This window comes from Microcebus murinus, chromosome 24 (genome assembly GCF_040939455.1).
Source record: "Microcebus murinus isolate Inina chromosome 24, M.murinus_Inina_mat1.0, whole genome shotgun sequence".
NCBI lineage: Eukaryota > Metazoa > Chordata > Mammalia > Primates > Cheirogaleidae > Microcebus > Microcebus murinus.
This window is the reverse complement of record NC_134127.1, coordinates 4,286,749-4,299,858: the sequence shown is the minus strand read 5'-3', so window position 1 is coordinate 4,299,858 and position 13,110 is coordinate 4,286,749. Positions and strand designations below refer to the sequence as shown.

At 38.0% G+C, this 13,110-nt stretch overlaps 1 protein-coding gene and 1 pseudogene across 1 annotated transcript in view; both read left to right on the top strand.

The window, feature by feature from the left end:
- BAG4 (BAG cochaperone 4) overlaps positions 1 to 13,110 on the top strand; it is a 42,088-nt gene that overhangs the window by 16,660 nt on the left and 12,318 nt on the right. The window contains exon 2 of the mRNA XM_012762979.3: positions 8,223 to 8,330. Within this exon, the coding sequence (XP_012618433.3) occupies positions 8,223 to 8,330 (108 nt within the window). The remainder of the gene's footprint in view (positions 1 to 8,222; positions 8,331 to 13,110) is intronic.
- Positions 194 to 2,389, top strand: LOC105870396 (peptidyl-prolyl cis-trans isomerase FKBP1A-like; annotated as a pseudogene).

Sequence of the window (13,110 nt, the reverse complement as noted above, 5' to 3'; positions counted from 1 at the left end):
CATGTGCCACCACGCCCGGCTAATTTTTTCTCTATATATTAGTTGGCCAATTAATTTTTTTCTACTATAGTAGAGACGGAGTCTCACTCTTGCTCAGGTTGGTATCGAACTCCTGACCTTGAGCAATCCCCCTGCCTCCGCCTCCCAGAGAGCTAGGATTACAGGCGTGAGCCACTGCGCCCGCCTACAAAATAATTTTAATGTACAACTCTCTTACTGTTCTGCTCATCTGTCTTTTATAAGAAAATAATTTAAGTCTTTTACCCTTCATTTGCTTGGGATGACAGGGAATGTAAGACTTTCAAAACAAAGTTAAGTTTATAAATCTAACCTTTGGCACCATCTGTATCTACTTTGAAATAGATATTAATGGATTTCTGGGCCAAACTATAATACTATTATGAAAATAGGCTGAATACTCTTCCTTTAAAAACTCATCTTTTCTCTCAGTCCATGCCACTGGTCACGCCACCCATGCAGTGTCTGCTGCCACCATGGGAATGCAGGTGGAGACCATCTCCCCAGGAGACGGGTGCACCTCCCCAAAGCACAGCTGGACCTGCATAGTGCACTACACCAGGATACTTGAAGGTGGAAAGAAATTTGATTCCTCCCGGGACAGAAACAAGCCCTTTAAGTTTATGCTAGGTGAGCAGGAGGTGATCCAAGGCTGGGAAGAAAGGGTTGCCCAGATGCGTGTGGGTCAGACAAACTGACTATATCTCCAGACTATGCATATGGTGCTGTTGGGCACCCAGGCATCATCCCGCCACATGCTACTTTCATCTTTGACGTGGAGCTTCTGAAACTTGAATGACAAGAATGTCTTCCTTCCTTAGCTCCCTGTTCTTGGAATCTGCCACATGGAGAGGTCTGGTGTTTCCAGACGTGTGCACAGAAATCCATATGGAGCTTTTCCTGATGTTCCAGTACACTCTGTATAAACATCTACCCCAACTAAATGTGTTCTATCACTCACCTTTGCTTCTGACACCTCCATTTCCTCTTCCCCTCTCTCCTTGTATGTGTGTTTACCTAAACTATATGCTGTAAACCTCAAGTTACTCATTTTATTTTGTTTTCATTTTGGGATGAAGATTCAGTTTCAGTCTTTTGGACCTGGGTTTCCAATTAAGTATATGGTCAAGTATTAACAGCAGAAGTTATGGGGTAATTTTAGAATAGGAATTGGTATTTTGGGGGGATTGCAAGAATATTTTTTTTTTGGATGAAATTTTTATCTGTTATATATTAAACATTCTTACTGCTGCGCTGCAAAGCCATAGCAGATTTGAGGCGCTGTTGAGGGCTGAATTATTCTGTAAGTTGAGAGATGTCCTTGTTTAAATTAAAAGCCCTACCCAAAACTAAAGTGGGGAGGGGGAGAGCCTTTGCCTCCACTACCCCCACCTCAACCTCCCCTTAAACCCTCTGCCATTTTTTTTTTTTTTTTTGGAGATAGAGTCTCACTCTGTTGCTGGAGCTAGAGTGCTGTGGTGTCAGCTCTAGCTCACAGCAACCTCAAACTCCTGGGCTTAAGCAGTCCTCCCACCTCCGCCTCCCACAGTGCTAGGATTATAAACATGAGCCACCTCGCCCAACCCAAACCTCTGCTTTTTGAAACCAGATCATTTTCACTGCTGAATTGGGCACTACAGGTATCCATCCCTGGGCCAGCAGGGATCTCTTGAAGCCACCTTTGTGGCCTGGCTTAGTTTTTTTTTTTTTTTCCATCCTGTCGTTTTTCTAATGGACTTTCAGGAATTTTGTAATCTTGTAACTTTCCAAGCTCCACCACTTTCTAGAATTTAAGAACTTGTAATTGAAAGTTTAAATTGAAGGTGCTGTTTGTAGACTTAACACCCGATGAAAGCCCAGCCGTCATGACAAATCCTTTCTCTTAAGAAAACGATGTTGGTAATCACAGCTTCAGCTTCTCCTGTTTTTTGATGCTTGGCTCCCTCTGCTGATCTCAGAGTTTCCTGACTTTTCTTTCCGCAGCTCCTTCTTATCCTTTGCTGTCCTGTGTAGTGATTTGGTCAGAGAAATTGTTGCTGCCCCTCTCCCCTCAAGCACCACATGAGTGTCAGGTGTTATTATTGCAAAAAAAGTGCTTTATGCTGGCTTTTCTAAAAACAAAACAAAAAACCCAAAAAACTCATCTTTTAATTCTCCTCTTGAAGTAGAAGAGTTTTCAGCAGGATTCTAATTGTGGTGTGGACAGTAGAAAAAAACTTCAATTGTAATGTAGAGCTAGCCTTTAAATTATGCCACTAGAGACCAGAGGTTGTATAGAACTTACTTGTTTGATGCGGGAAGGCACCCATGATTAAGCCTGACTCTAAAGCTAGAACTACAGAAAGGATTGTGACTTCTGTGCAAATTTAGCAGTTTAAGGCCGGGCGCTGTGGCTCACGCCTGTAATCCTAGCTCTTGGGAGGCCGAGGCGGGTGGATTGCTCAAGGTCAGGAGTTCAAAACCAGCCTGAGCAAGAGCGAGACCCCGTCTCTACTATAAATAGAAAGAAATTAATTGGCCAACTGATATATATACAAAAAATTAGCCGGGCATGGTGGCGCATGCCTGTAGTCCCAGCTACCCGGGAGGCTGAGGCAGAAGGATCACTCGAGCCCAGGAGTTTGAGGTTGCTGTGAGCTAGGCTGACGCCACGGCACTCACTCTAGCCTGGGCAACAAAGCGAGACTCTGTCTCAAAAAAAAAAAAAAAAAAAAAAAAAAAAATTTAGCAGTTTATTTCATAGCAGTATGCTGCATTTATAGTGTTTTTCATAATAAAAATAGCTTGCTTGTTTTAAAAAAGTGTAAAACTTATATTCTGCATACTATAAAATATTGAAAGAAGCTAAAGAAGATCTAAATAAATGGAAAAACATTTTATATTCATAGATTAGAAGATTTACTATAGTTAAGATGCCAATAATCTCCAAGTTGATCTACAGATTCACCACAATCACAATCAAAATCCCCACTGCCATTTTTATAAAAATTAAGAAGCTGATCCTCAAATTCATGTGGGATTAGCCACAACAATCTTGAAAAAGTTGTTGTTGAAAGACTCATACTTCTTGATTTCAAAATTTACTACAAAGCCAAAGTGATAAAAACAGTGTATTACTGGCATAACAACAGACTATAGATTACTGGAATAACATTGAGAGCTGAGAAATAAATCCACATGTCAATGGCTAATTGATTTTTGACAAGGATACCAAGACCATTCATTGGAAGAAAGAATAGTCTTTACAACACATGGTGCCATGATAATTGGATAGCCACAAGCAAAAGAATGAAGTTGGACCCTTACTTCACACCTTATACAAATATTAAGTAAAAATGGATTATGCACCTAAATGTAAAAACAATAAAATTGTTAGAAGAAGAAAACTGAGATAAATCTTCATTACTTTGGATTTTGCAGTGGTTTTTTAGGTATGACACCAAAAGCATGAGCAAGAAAAGAAAATAACTGGACTTCATCAAAATTAAAAGCTTTTGTACTTCAAATGACACTCTCAAGAAAGTGAAAAGGAAGAAAATGTTTGCAAATCAAAATTTGAAAAGGGACTTATATCTAGAATGAAGAATTCTTAAAAGACAACCCAGGCCGGGCGCTGTGGCTCACGCCTGTAATCCTAGCTCTTGGGAGGCCGAGGCGGGCGGATTGCTCAAGGTCAGGAGTTCAAAACCAGCCTGAGCAAGAGCGAGACCCCGTCTCTACTATAAATAGAAAGAAATTAATTGGCCAACTGATATATATATATATATAAAAAAAATTAGCCGGGCATGGTGGCGCATGCCTGTAGTCCCAGCTACCCGGGAGGCTGAGGCAGAAGGATCACTCGAGCCCAGGAGTTTGAGGTTGCTGTGAGCTAGGCTGACGCCACGGCACTCACTCTAGCCTGGGCAACAAAGCGAGACTCTGTCTCAAAAAAAAAAAAAAAGACAACCCAATTAAAAATGGGCCAAACATCTATATAGACATTTCTCTAAGGAAGATATACAAATGGCTAACAAGCACATGAAAGGATGCTCAACATCATTAGTCATCAGGGAATTGCAGATTGAAACCACAATGAAATACCACTTTACACCTTCTGGGATGGCTATGAAAAGCAAAACAAAGCAACCCAGAAAAGACAAGTATTGGCCAGCATGTGAAGAAATTGAAACCTTCATATATTGCTGATGGGAATTTACAATGGTACAACTGCTTTGGAAACAGTTTGCCTTTCCTCAAACTGTTAACCCTAGAATTACCATGTGACCCAGCAGTTCACACCTAAGTATCTATACGGAGAACTGAATGCATGTGTCTGCATAAATATTCATGATAGCCCAAAGGTGGCAACGATCTTACTATCCATTAACTGGTAATGAATGGTTAAACAAAATGTAGTATTTGCATAGAACAGGATATTTGACCACAAAAAGGAAAGAAGGTCTGATACATGCTGCAACGTAGTTGAACCTGAATACATTATGCTAAATGAAAGAAGCCAGTCACAAGGTAATCATGATATATGATTCCATTTATATGAAATATTCAGAATAGACAAATCTATAGAGACAGAAAGTAGACTAGTGGTTGTGTAGGACTGGTGGGATGGGAAGTTAGGTGAGGCATAGCTAAAGGGTATAGCACTTCTTTTTAAGGTTTTGAAATGTTCTAAAATTGATTGTGGAGATAATTGCACATATCCATGTATATACTAAAAACCATTGAATAGTACACTTTAAATGGGTGAATTGTATTGTGAACTACATCTCAAGAAAGCTTTTAATAAAAATAAGAATGCCAGTATTATGACTAACAATTTATTAATGAATGCAGTTTAGTTTTCTTTGCAGTTCAGCTTGTCTTTAGAGAATATATTCCACTGAGGATGTATAGTCAAAATAATGTGTCTAAAAGTAATTTAAAATATAATAATTTTTTTCTATGGTTATATTACCAACTTGATATTTTACTAAATTAATTATTTTATTTAATTAATTTACTGCATTAATTGACTTTTCCTGTAGTAAAAAACAACTCCAAGATTTCAGTGGCTTATAACAATAAACGTTTATTTCTTGCTCACGTTCTGTGAGTGCACTGCAGTGATTCTTCTCCAGGCTCCAGACTGAGTTTGGGCCTCCCCATGTGTCTTTTCATGCTGGGACTTACTGAAATCACCACACCTGTATTGGATATGCTAGTCTCATTCATGGTGGAGGGCAGGAGCACAAGAGAGGTGCTAGAATTTGTAGTGACTCCTACATCCTTTGGACTGGGCACACTGTCACTTTTACCCATATTTGTTTGTCTGTTTTGCATGAAACATTAAAGTACATTTTTTTTCTTGTGTGAGTTTATGCTGATACCTCCAATTCAAATTCAATACACCCAATTCTCCCTCATCTTTCCCCATTCTATGTTTTATCTTTCCTCACCCACGTGAAAATACTGATTCCCAATAACATTGCTGTTTTACTTATTTGTATCTTCTATAATACACAGTATTTTAGAAATTCAGACACTAATGTCACTGTTATGTAAAGTGTAGGATTTATAATGTGAACCCTTGAGGATGCCCATTCAGATAACTGTTTGAGTCACTTGAATTCTTTTCTGTGTGATGACCAATTTGGTAGACCTGTAAGAAGTTAAAATACAGTTTGAATTCATGCTGATAGTTCAAATTAAGGAATAAAGGTTTTTTTTTTTTTTTTTTTTTTTGAGACAGAGTCTCGCTTGTTGCCCAGGCTAGAGTGAGTGCCGTGGCGTCAGCCTAGCTCACAGCAACCTCAAACTCCTGGGCTCAAGCAATCCTGCTGCCTCAGCCTCCCGAGTAGCTGGGACTACAGGCATGTGCCACCATGCCCGGCTAATTTTATATATATATTAGTTGGCCAATTAATTTCTTTCTATTTATAGTAGAGACGGAGTCTCGCTCTTGCTCAGGCTGGTTTTGAACTCCTGACCTCGAGCAATCCGCCCGCCTCAGCCTCCCAGGGAATAAAGGTTTTTTAATTTCATCATTCTTACATCTGTATCTAATCGCCCACTGAAAATACTGATTCCCAGCTATACCAACATAATTAATTATTCATTTGCAACTACTGTACCACATAACAGAATCAAAATAACAGTACTAACAATGTTGATAATTATAACTATGATTACTGAAAAAATCCAAGTGTTTTGCTTTTTTTTGTTGTTGTTGTTCATAGCGTATATTGTACCAGAGAAGTTAGTCAAATTACTGTGCTTTAAATTCACTTGAAATGGTTTCTGTTTTTGAGGTCGTTTTACCAAGTATTGAGTGTTTATTTGCTTTTTTTATTTATTTTTATTTTTTGAGACAGAGTCTCGCTTTGTTGCCCAGGCTAGAGTGAGTGCCGTGGCATCAGCCTAGTTCACAGCAACCTCAAACTCCTGGGCTCAAGGGATCCTCCTGCCTCAGCCTCCCGAGTAGCTGGGACTACAGGCATGCGCCACCATGCCCGGCTAAATTTTTCTCTATATATTGGTTGGCCAATTAATTTCTTTCTATTTATAGTAGAGATGGGGTCTCGCTCTTGCTCAGACTGGTTTCAAACTCCTGACCTCGAGCAATTTGCCCGCCTCAGCCTCCCAGAGTGCTAGGATTACAGGGGTGAGCCACTGCACCCGGCTAGTAAATTTCTTTATGAAACTATATTTGAAGTTTTGGAAAACAATTCAGAGATCCTGTTCAAGCTTAACACTATACTTAATCTATATAGTTCAAAGCAAAATAACTCATAGCATACAAATGTATGTATTAAACAAAACAATAGATGCTCTAAAAAGTTTTGAGTCAATCTAGTGTCTTTTCATAGGCTTATGGCAAATCATTTTTTTGTTTGTTTGTGAGACAGAGTCTCACTCTATTGCCCAGGCTAGAGTGCTGTGGCATCAGCCTAGCTCACAGCAACCTCAAACTCCTGGGCTCAAGCGATCCTCCTGCCTCAGCCTCCCGAGTAGCTGGGACTACAGGCATGCGCCACGATGCCCGGCCAATTTATATATATATATGGTTTTTTTTAGTTGTCCAGCTAATTTCTTTACATTTTTTTTGGTAGAGGCGGGGTCTCACTCTTGCTCAGGCTGGTCTCAAACTCCTGAGCTCAAAGGATCTTCGCCTCGGCCTCCCAGAGTCCTAGGATTACAGGTGTGAGCCACTGCGCTTGGCCATCAAATTATTGTATTAAGTCTTTGAGTTGAAGAGAAAGGCTGAAGAGATTATTGTCACAGCTAGATTTTCCAGTTGGAATGGTAATTTTTCTATATCAATTTCTGACACTGAGATAGGCTGCCAGTAGAAAGTTTAGCTATAGCAGAGAGTCGAGGAATATGAAAAAACTAGAGTGCTGTAAGGCAAAGAATTTAAATATTGAAGATGTATGTGTTTAACGTAAACTTCAGTGTAATATCTTCTCATTCAAAAATTATTAGGGTAAATACTCTTCTTAACAGTGGCAAAGAACTCGTTTATTGCGCTAATTAGTAGTGATGAGTGTTAGTGATTGGAGACAGATAAAGGTGATCTAATATCTCTGGTTTTGCTAATCATCTTGACATATTAGAATTCCTTTATATATCTTTTGATATAGTGGCATTGGCATAATGCATAAGAACAGGCTTTTAGTAGATAGTCAATAATAGTATATGTTCTAGAGTGTTTGATTAACCATATAATATATCCATATCAATTTAATGAGTGGTTTTATAGTGGGGTTCTATTGCATTTTATCTGTTGCTTTTTTTATTTTGATCCTTATATCGTGTCTTTATCAAAAATTATGTGAGAATGTGGCCGGGTGCGGTGGCTCACGCCTGTAATCCTAGCACTCTGGGAGGCCGAGGCGGGCGGATTGCTCAAGGTCAGGAGTTCGAAACCAGCCTGAGCAAGAGCAAGACCCCGTCTCTACTATAAATACAAAGAAATTAATTGGCCAACTAATATATATAGAAAAAATAAGCCGGGCATGGTGGCGCATGCCTGTAGTCCCAGCTACTCGGGAGGCTGAGGCAGCAGAATTGCTTGAGCCCAGGAGTTTGAGGTTGCTGTGAGCTAGGCTGATGCCACGGCACTCATTCTAGCCTGGGCAACAAAGCGAGGCTCTGTCTCAAAAGAAAAAAAAAAAAATTATGTGAGAATGTTATTAAAAGTGAATTTCTTTTTCTTTTTCTTTTAGGAGCAGCCACCATATCCTAGCTACAATTCTAACTACTGGAATTCTGCTGCACGACCTAGGGCTCCATACCCTAGTACATATCCTGTAAGACCAGACTTGCAAGGCCAGGTATGGTTTAAAATGGACAGAGATTTTCTGAATTTTTTTCTTAATGAATTGATTTATTTTCAGAACCTGTGGTGATTTTATAGTAGTGATATGCTTTTTTTTTTTTTTAATTTAATGGGCTCCATCAATCTCAGTGTTTTTACCTCAGAGTGATAATTTTATCTAGGCAAATATTACCTATAGCTTGATGCATAATAGATTATTTCTCAGAATCTGGAAACAATAAACATAAAATGTTGTTATTTTTTAAAATGTGACTTCTTTTGACAAACATTTATTTATTTATTTAATGTGTGTTCATTTATTGATTGCTGGGAATACAGCCTAATGAGAATATATGACATGCATTTGGGGGAGAAATTAACTAAGTCTGAGATGAAGCCATTCAAGAAGCCTGCTATGAGTTAATAAGGTAGCACAGATTAGATCTAAGGACACGGCGGGGCGTCTCAAACAGCCGCTTAAGTCTTTTGACAAATATTTACCTTTAAACATTTGAAATATACAAAAAGTACAGAAAATGTGTACATTTTTAATGTAGCAACTAGCTTTGTCAATTTTTGTTTGACATTTGAATCTGAAACATTTGTTTCAGATTTTTAAAAAGAAACAAAACAAACAAAGCCCCATATGACACTTCTTTCCATTTTCTGGAGTTATGTTTTTTATCCCATATGTGTTCTTATGCTTTTACTACTTGTGTATATATCCATAAACTTTATACAGTATTCCTTAACATGTTTTTAAATGTGATATGAGTAATTTCACATTAACACCCTCCTGCAGCTTATTTTACTCAACACTGATTTTCACTTTTCTATTGTATGTATATAAGACAAGATTTCCCTGAGGTATGGAATTGCTGGTTTTTGTATATATATCTTCATTAGATACAGCTAAATTACTTTTCAAAATGGTTGTACTAATGAGGAAATGTTTAAAAGTCACTCATAACCTTGCCACCTTAACAAAGCAATAATTGTCACATCTATATATTTCTTTCCATTATTTTTTTCTATCTAGATACCATATTTCTGTAGGCAAATAATTTTTTAAAAATATGATTGCAATATATATAGCTTTAAAGCAGCTGCATTAAAGCAGCTTTCAAATGAATCCACAGAAGTTTAGATCCAGGTTAGAATTCTCTCTAAACTGATGTTCTCTGCAGAATTAAATTTTAAGGTCACTATAAAGAATACTAATATAATTCTTCTGATGATTTCAAATAGTCAAATCTATGTTCAGTTCTATTTTAATTTACTAGTGATATAGAGACTGAAATAATGGAAATAAATTTCTTTATGGGGTTCAATAATTCAATTAAAACAAACTACTTTTTTATCATTAATTTTTTAAGACTTTTTATCATAATTGTTTTTAAAATTGATTTTGAGCCAAAAGAATTTTTTTTTTTTCTGAGACAGTCTCACTCTGTTTCCTGGGCTAGAGTGCCATGGCGTCAGCCTAGCTCACAGCAACCTCAAACTCCTGGACTCAAGCGATTCTCCTGCCTCAGCCTCCCGAGTAGCTGGGACTACGGGCATGCACCACCATGCCCGGCTAATTTTTTCTATATATATTAGTTGGCCAATTAATTTCTTTCTGTTTATAGTAGAGATGGGGTCTCGCTCTTGCTCAGGCTGGTTTTGAACTCCTGACCTTGAGCAATCTGGCTGCCTCGGCCTCCCAGAGTGCTAGGATTACAGGCGTGAGCCACCGCGCCCGGCCTCCAAAAGAATTTTTTATTGAAAGTTAGAGGAAGATTTGCTTGTTTACTTAGGAAAATATAAAAATAATTGATTTTTTTAATGATCATGTATATATGAACTTTTGGATGAGGTTGATCTGAGATAATGGAATGTAAAATAAAGATCATGTTACTGCTATTACAAATTTCTATTTTACTTGTGTCAGCCTTGTTCCTGTGACTGAAATGAGAAATGGACATAGTTATTACTAAATGTTACATGCTTGTGGTTTGGCCATATACCATAATATTGACCCTTTTAAGCATACAAGTCAGTGGTTTTTAGTATTTTCACAAAGTTGTGTAACCATTATTCACTGTCTAATTCTAGAACATTTTCATCACACCAGAGAGAAACTCTGTACTTACCACCTTATTCATCTGTCATCCCCTCTAATCTACTGTCTAGCTCAGGGGTCCTCAAACTTTTTAAACAGGGGGCCAGTTCACTGTCCCTCAGACCGTTGGAGGGCCAGACTATAGTTTAAAAAAAACTATGAACAAATTCCTATACAAATTGCACATATCTTATTTTGAAGTAAAAAAACAAACGGGCAAAAACACCCGCATGTGGCCCAAGGGCTGTAGTTTGAGGACACCTGGTAGCTCTATGGATTTGTCTGTTACGGACATTTTATACAGAATCATACAATATGTGGCCTTCTGTTTCTGATGTCTTTTACTTAAGCATAATGTTTCAAGGTTCATCCATGTTGTGAGGATATACTATATTTAATTTATCCATTCATCAATTGATAGATATTTGGGTAGCTGCTTTTTGGCTATTATGAATAATGCTGCTACAAACATTCATGTACTAATTTTTATGTGGAAATAATATTTTCAGTTCTTTTGGGTATATATTTAGTAGTGGAATTGCTGGGTCATATGGTAACCCTGTGTTTAACATTTTGAAGAACTGTCAAACTGTTTTCCAAAGCAACTGCACCATTTTATATTCCCATCGGCAATATATGAGGGTTTCAATTTCTTCACATCTTTGCCAATGCTAGTTATTTTTCTTTTTTTAAAAAAACATTTTATTGTAGCCATCTTAGAATAGTAGGTATGAGGTAGTATCTCATTGTGGTTTTGATTTGCAGTTCTGTGATGTTGAGCATATTTTCATGTGCTTATTAGCCATTTATATATCTTGTTTGGAGAAATGTCTATTCAGGTCCTTTGCCCACTTTTAAATTGGGTTATTTGTCTTTTTATCGTTCAGTTTTAAGCCTTCTTTATACAAGAAGATTTCTTTTTTTTTTTGAGACAGAGTCTCGCTTTGTTGCCCAGACTAGAGTGAGTGCCGTGGCGTCAGCCTAGCTCACAGCAACCTCAAACGCCTGGGCTCGAGTGATCCTTCTGCCTCAGCCTCCCGAGTAGCTGGGACTACAGGCATGCACCACCATGCCCGGCTAATTTTTTATATACATATCAGTTGGCCAATTAATTTCTTTCTATTTATAGTAGAGATGGGGTCTTGCTGTTGCTCAGGCTGATTTCGAACTCCTGACCTCGAGCAATCTGGCTGCCTCGGCCTCCCAGAGTGCTAGGATTACAGGTGTGAGCCACGGCCAAGAAGATTTCTTTAATACTTCTAGATACAAGTCTCTTACCAAATACAGTCAGGCATTGCTTAAAGATGGGATTCATTTCTGAGAAATGAATGTTAGGTAGTTTCTTCGTGCGGATGTCATAGCGTGTACTTACACAGACAGAGATGGACACATATAAACATAGAAAAGATACATTAAAAATATAGTATAAGAGGCCGGGCGCGGTGGCTCACGCCTGTAATCCTAGCTCTCTGGGAGGCCGAGGCGGGCGGATTGCTCGAGGTCAGGAGTTCGAAACCAGCCTGAGCAAGAGCGAGACCCCGTCTCTACTATAAATAGAAAGAAATTAATTGGCCAACTAATATATATACAAAAAATTAGCCGGGCATGGTGGTGCATGCCTGTAGTCCCAGCTACTTGGGAGGCTGAGGCAGGAGGATTGCTTGAGCCAGGAGTTTGAGGTTGCTGTGAGCTAAGCTGACACCATGGCACTCACTCTAGCCTGGGCAACAAAGTGAGACTCTGTCTCAAAAAAAAAAAAAAATATAGTATAAGAGAGAAAAAATTGTACACCTGTATAAGAGCACTTCCTATGAATGGAACTTGCAGGATTGAAAGTTGCTTTGGGTGAATCAGTGACTGATAAGTGAATGTGAAGGCCTGTGACATCACTGTACACTGCTGTAGACTTTATAAACACTGTCCACTTAGTTATACTAAATTTATAAAACAATACTTTTCTTTCTTCAGTAATAAATTAACTTTACCTTACTGTAAATTTTTTACTTTATGAGCTTTTAACTTTTGACTCTTTTGTAATAATGCTTAGCTTAAAACATACATACTACAGTTGTACAAAAATATTTTCTTTTTTTGTATCCTTATTCTATAAACTTTTTGCTATTTGCTTTTTTTTTTAACTTTTTTGTTAAAAACTAAGACATAAACACACATTAGCCTAGGCCTAGACAGGCCAGGGTCACCAGTTATCACGGTCTTCCTTCTCTACATCTTGTCTCCTTGAAAGATCTTCAGGGGCAGTAACACACATGGAGCTGTCATCGCCTATGATAATGCCTTATTTTGGAATATTTCCTGAAGGACCTGCCTGAGGCTGTTTTACAGTTAACGCTTTTTTTTTTTTAATAGGAGTACATTCTTAAAATAACTGTAGAAAGTATAGTATAGTAAATACATAATTCAGTTATATAGTCATTTATTATCATTATCAAGTATTATGTATTGTATATAATTATATATACTAGACTTTTATATGGCTGACAGCACAGTAGGTTTGTTTACAGCAGCATTATCACAAACTTGTGAGTAATGCCTTGCACTACCATGTTATGGCATATATGACGTCACTAGCTGATAGAAATTTTTCAGCTCCATTATAATCTTATGGGGTCATCATCCTATACACAGTCTGTCGTGGACTGAAACATCATTATATGGTGGATGAATGGATGTG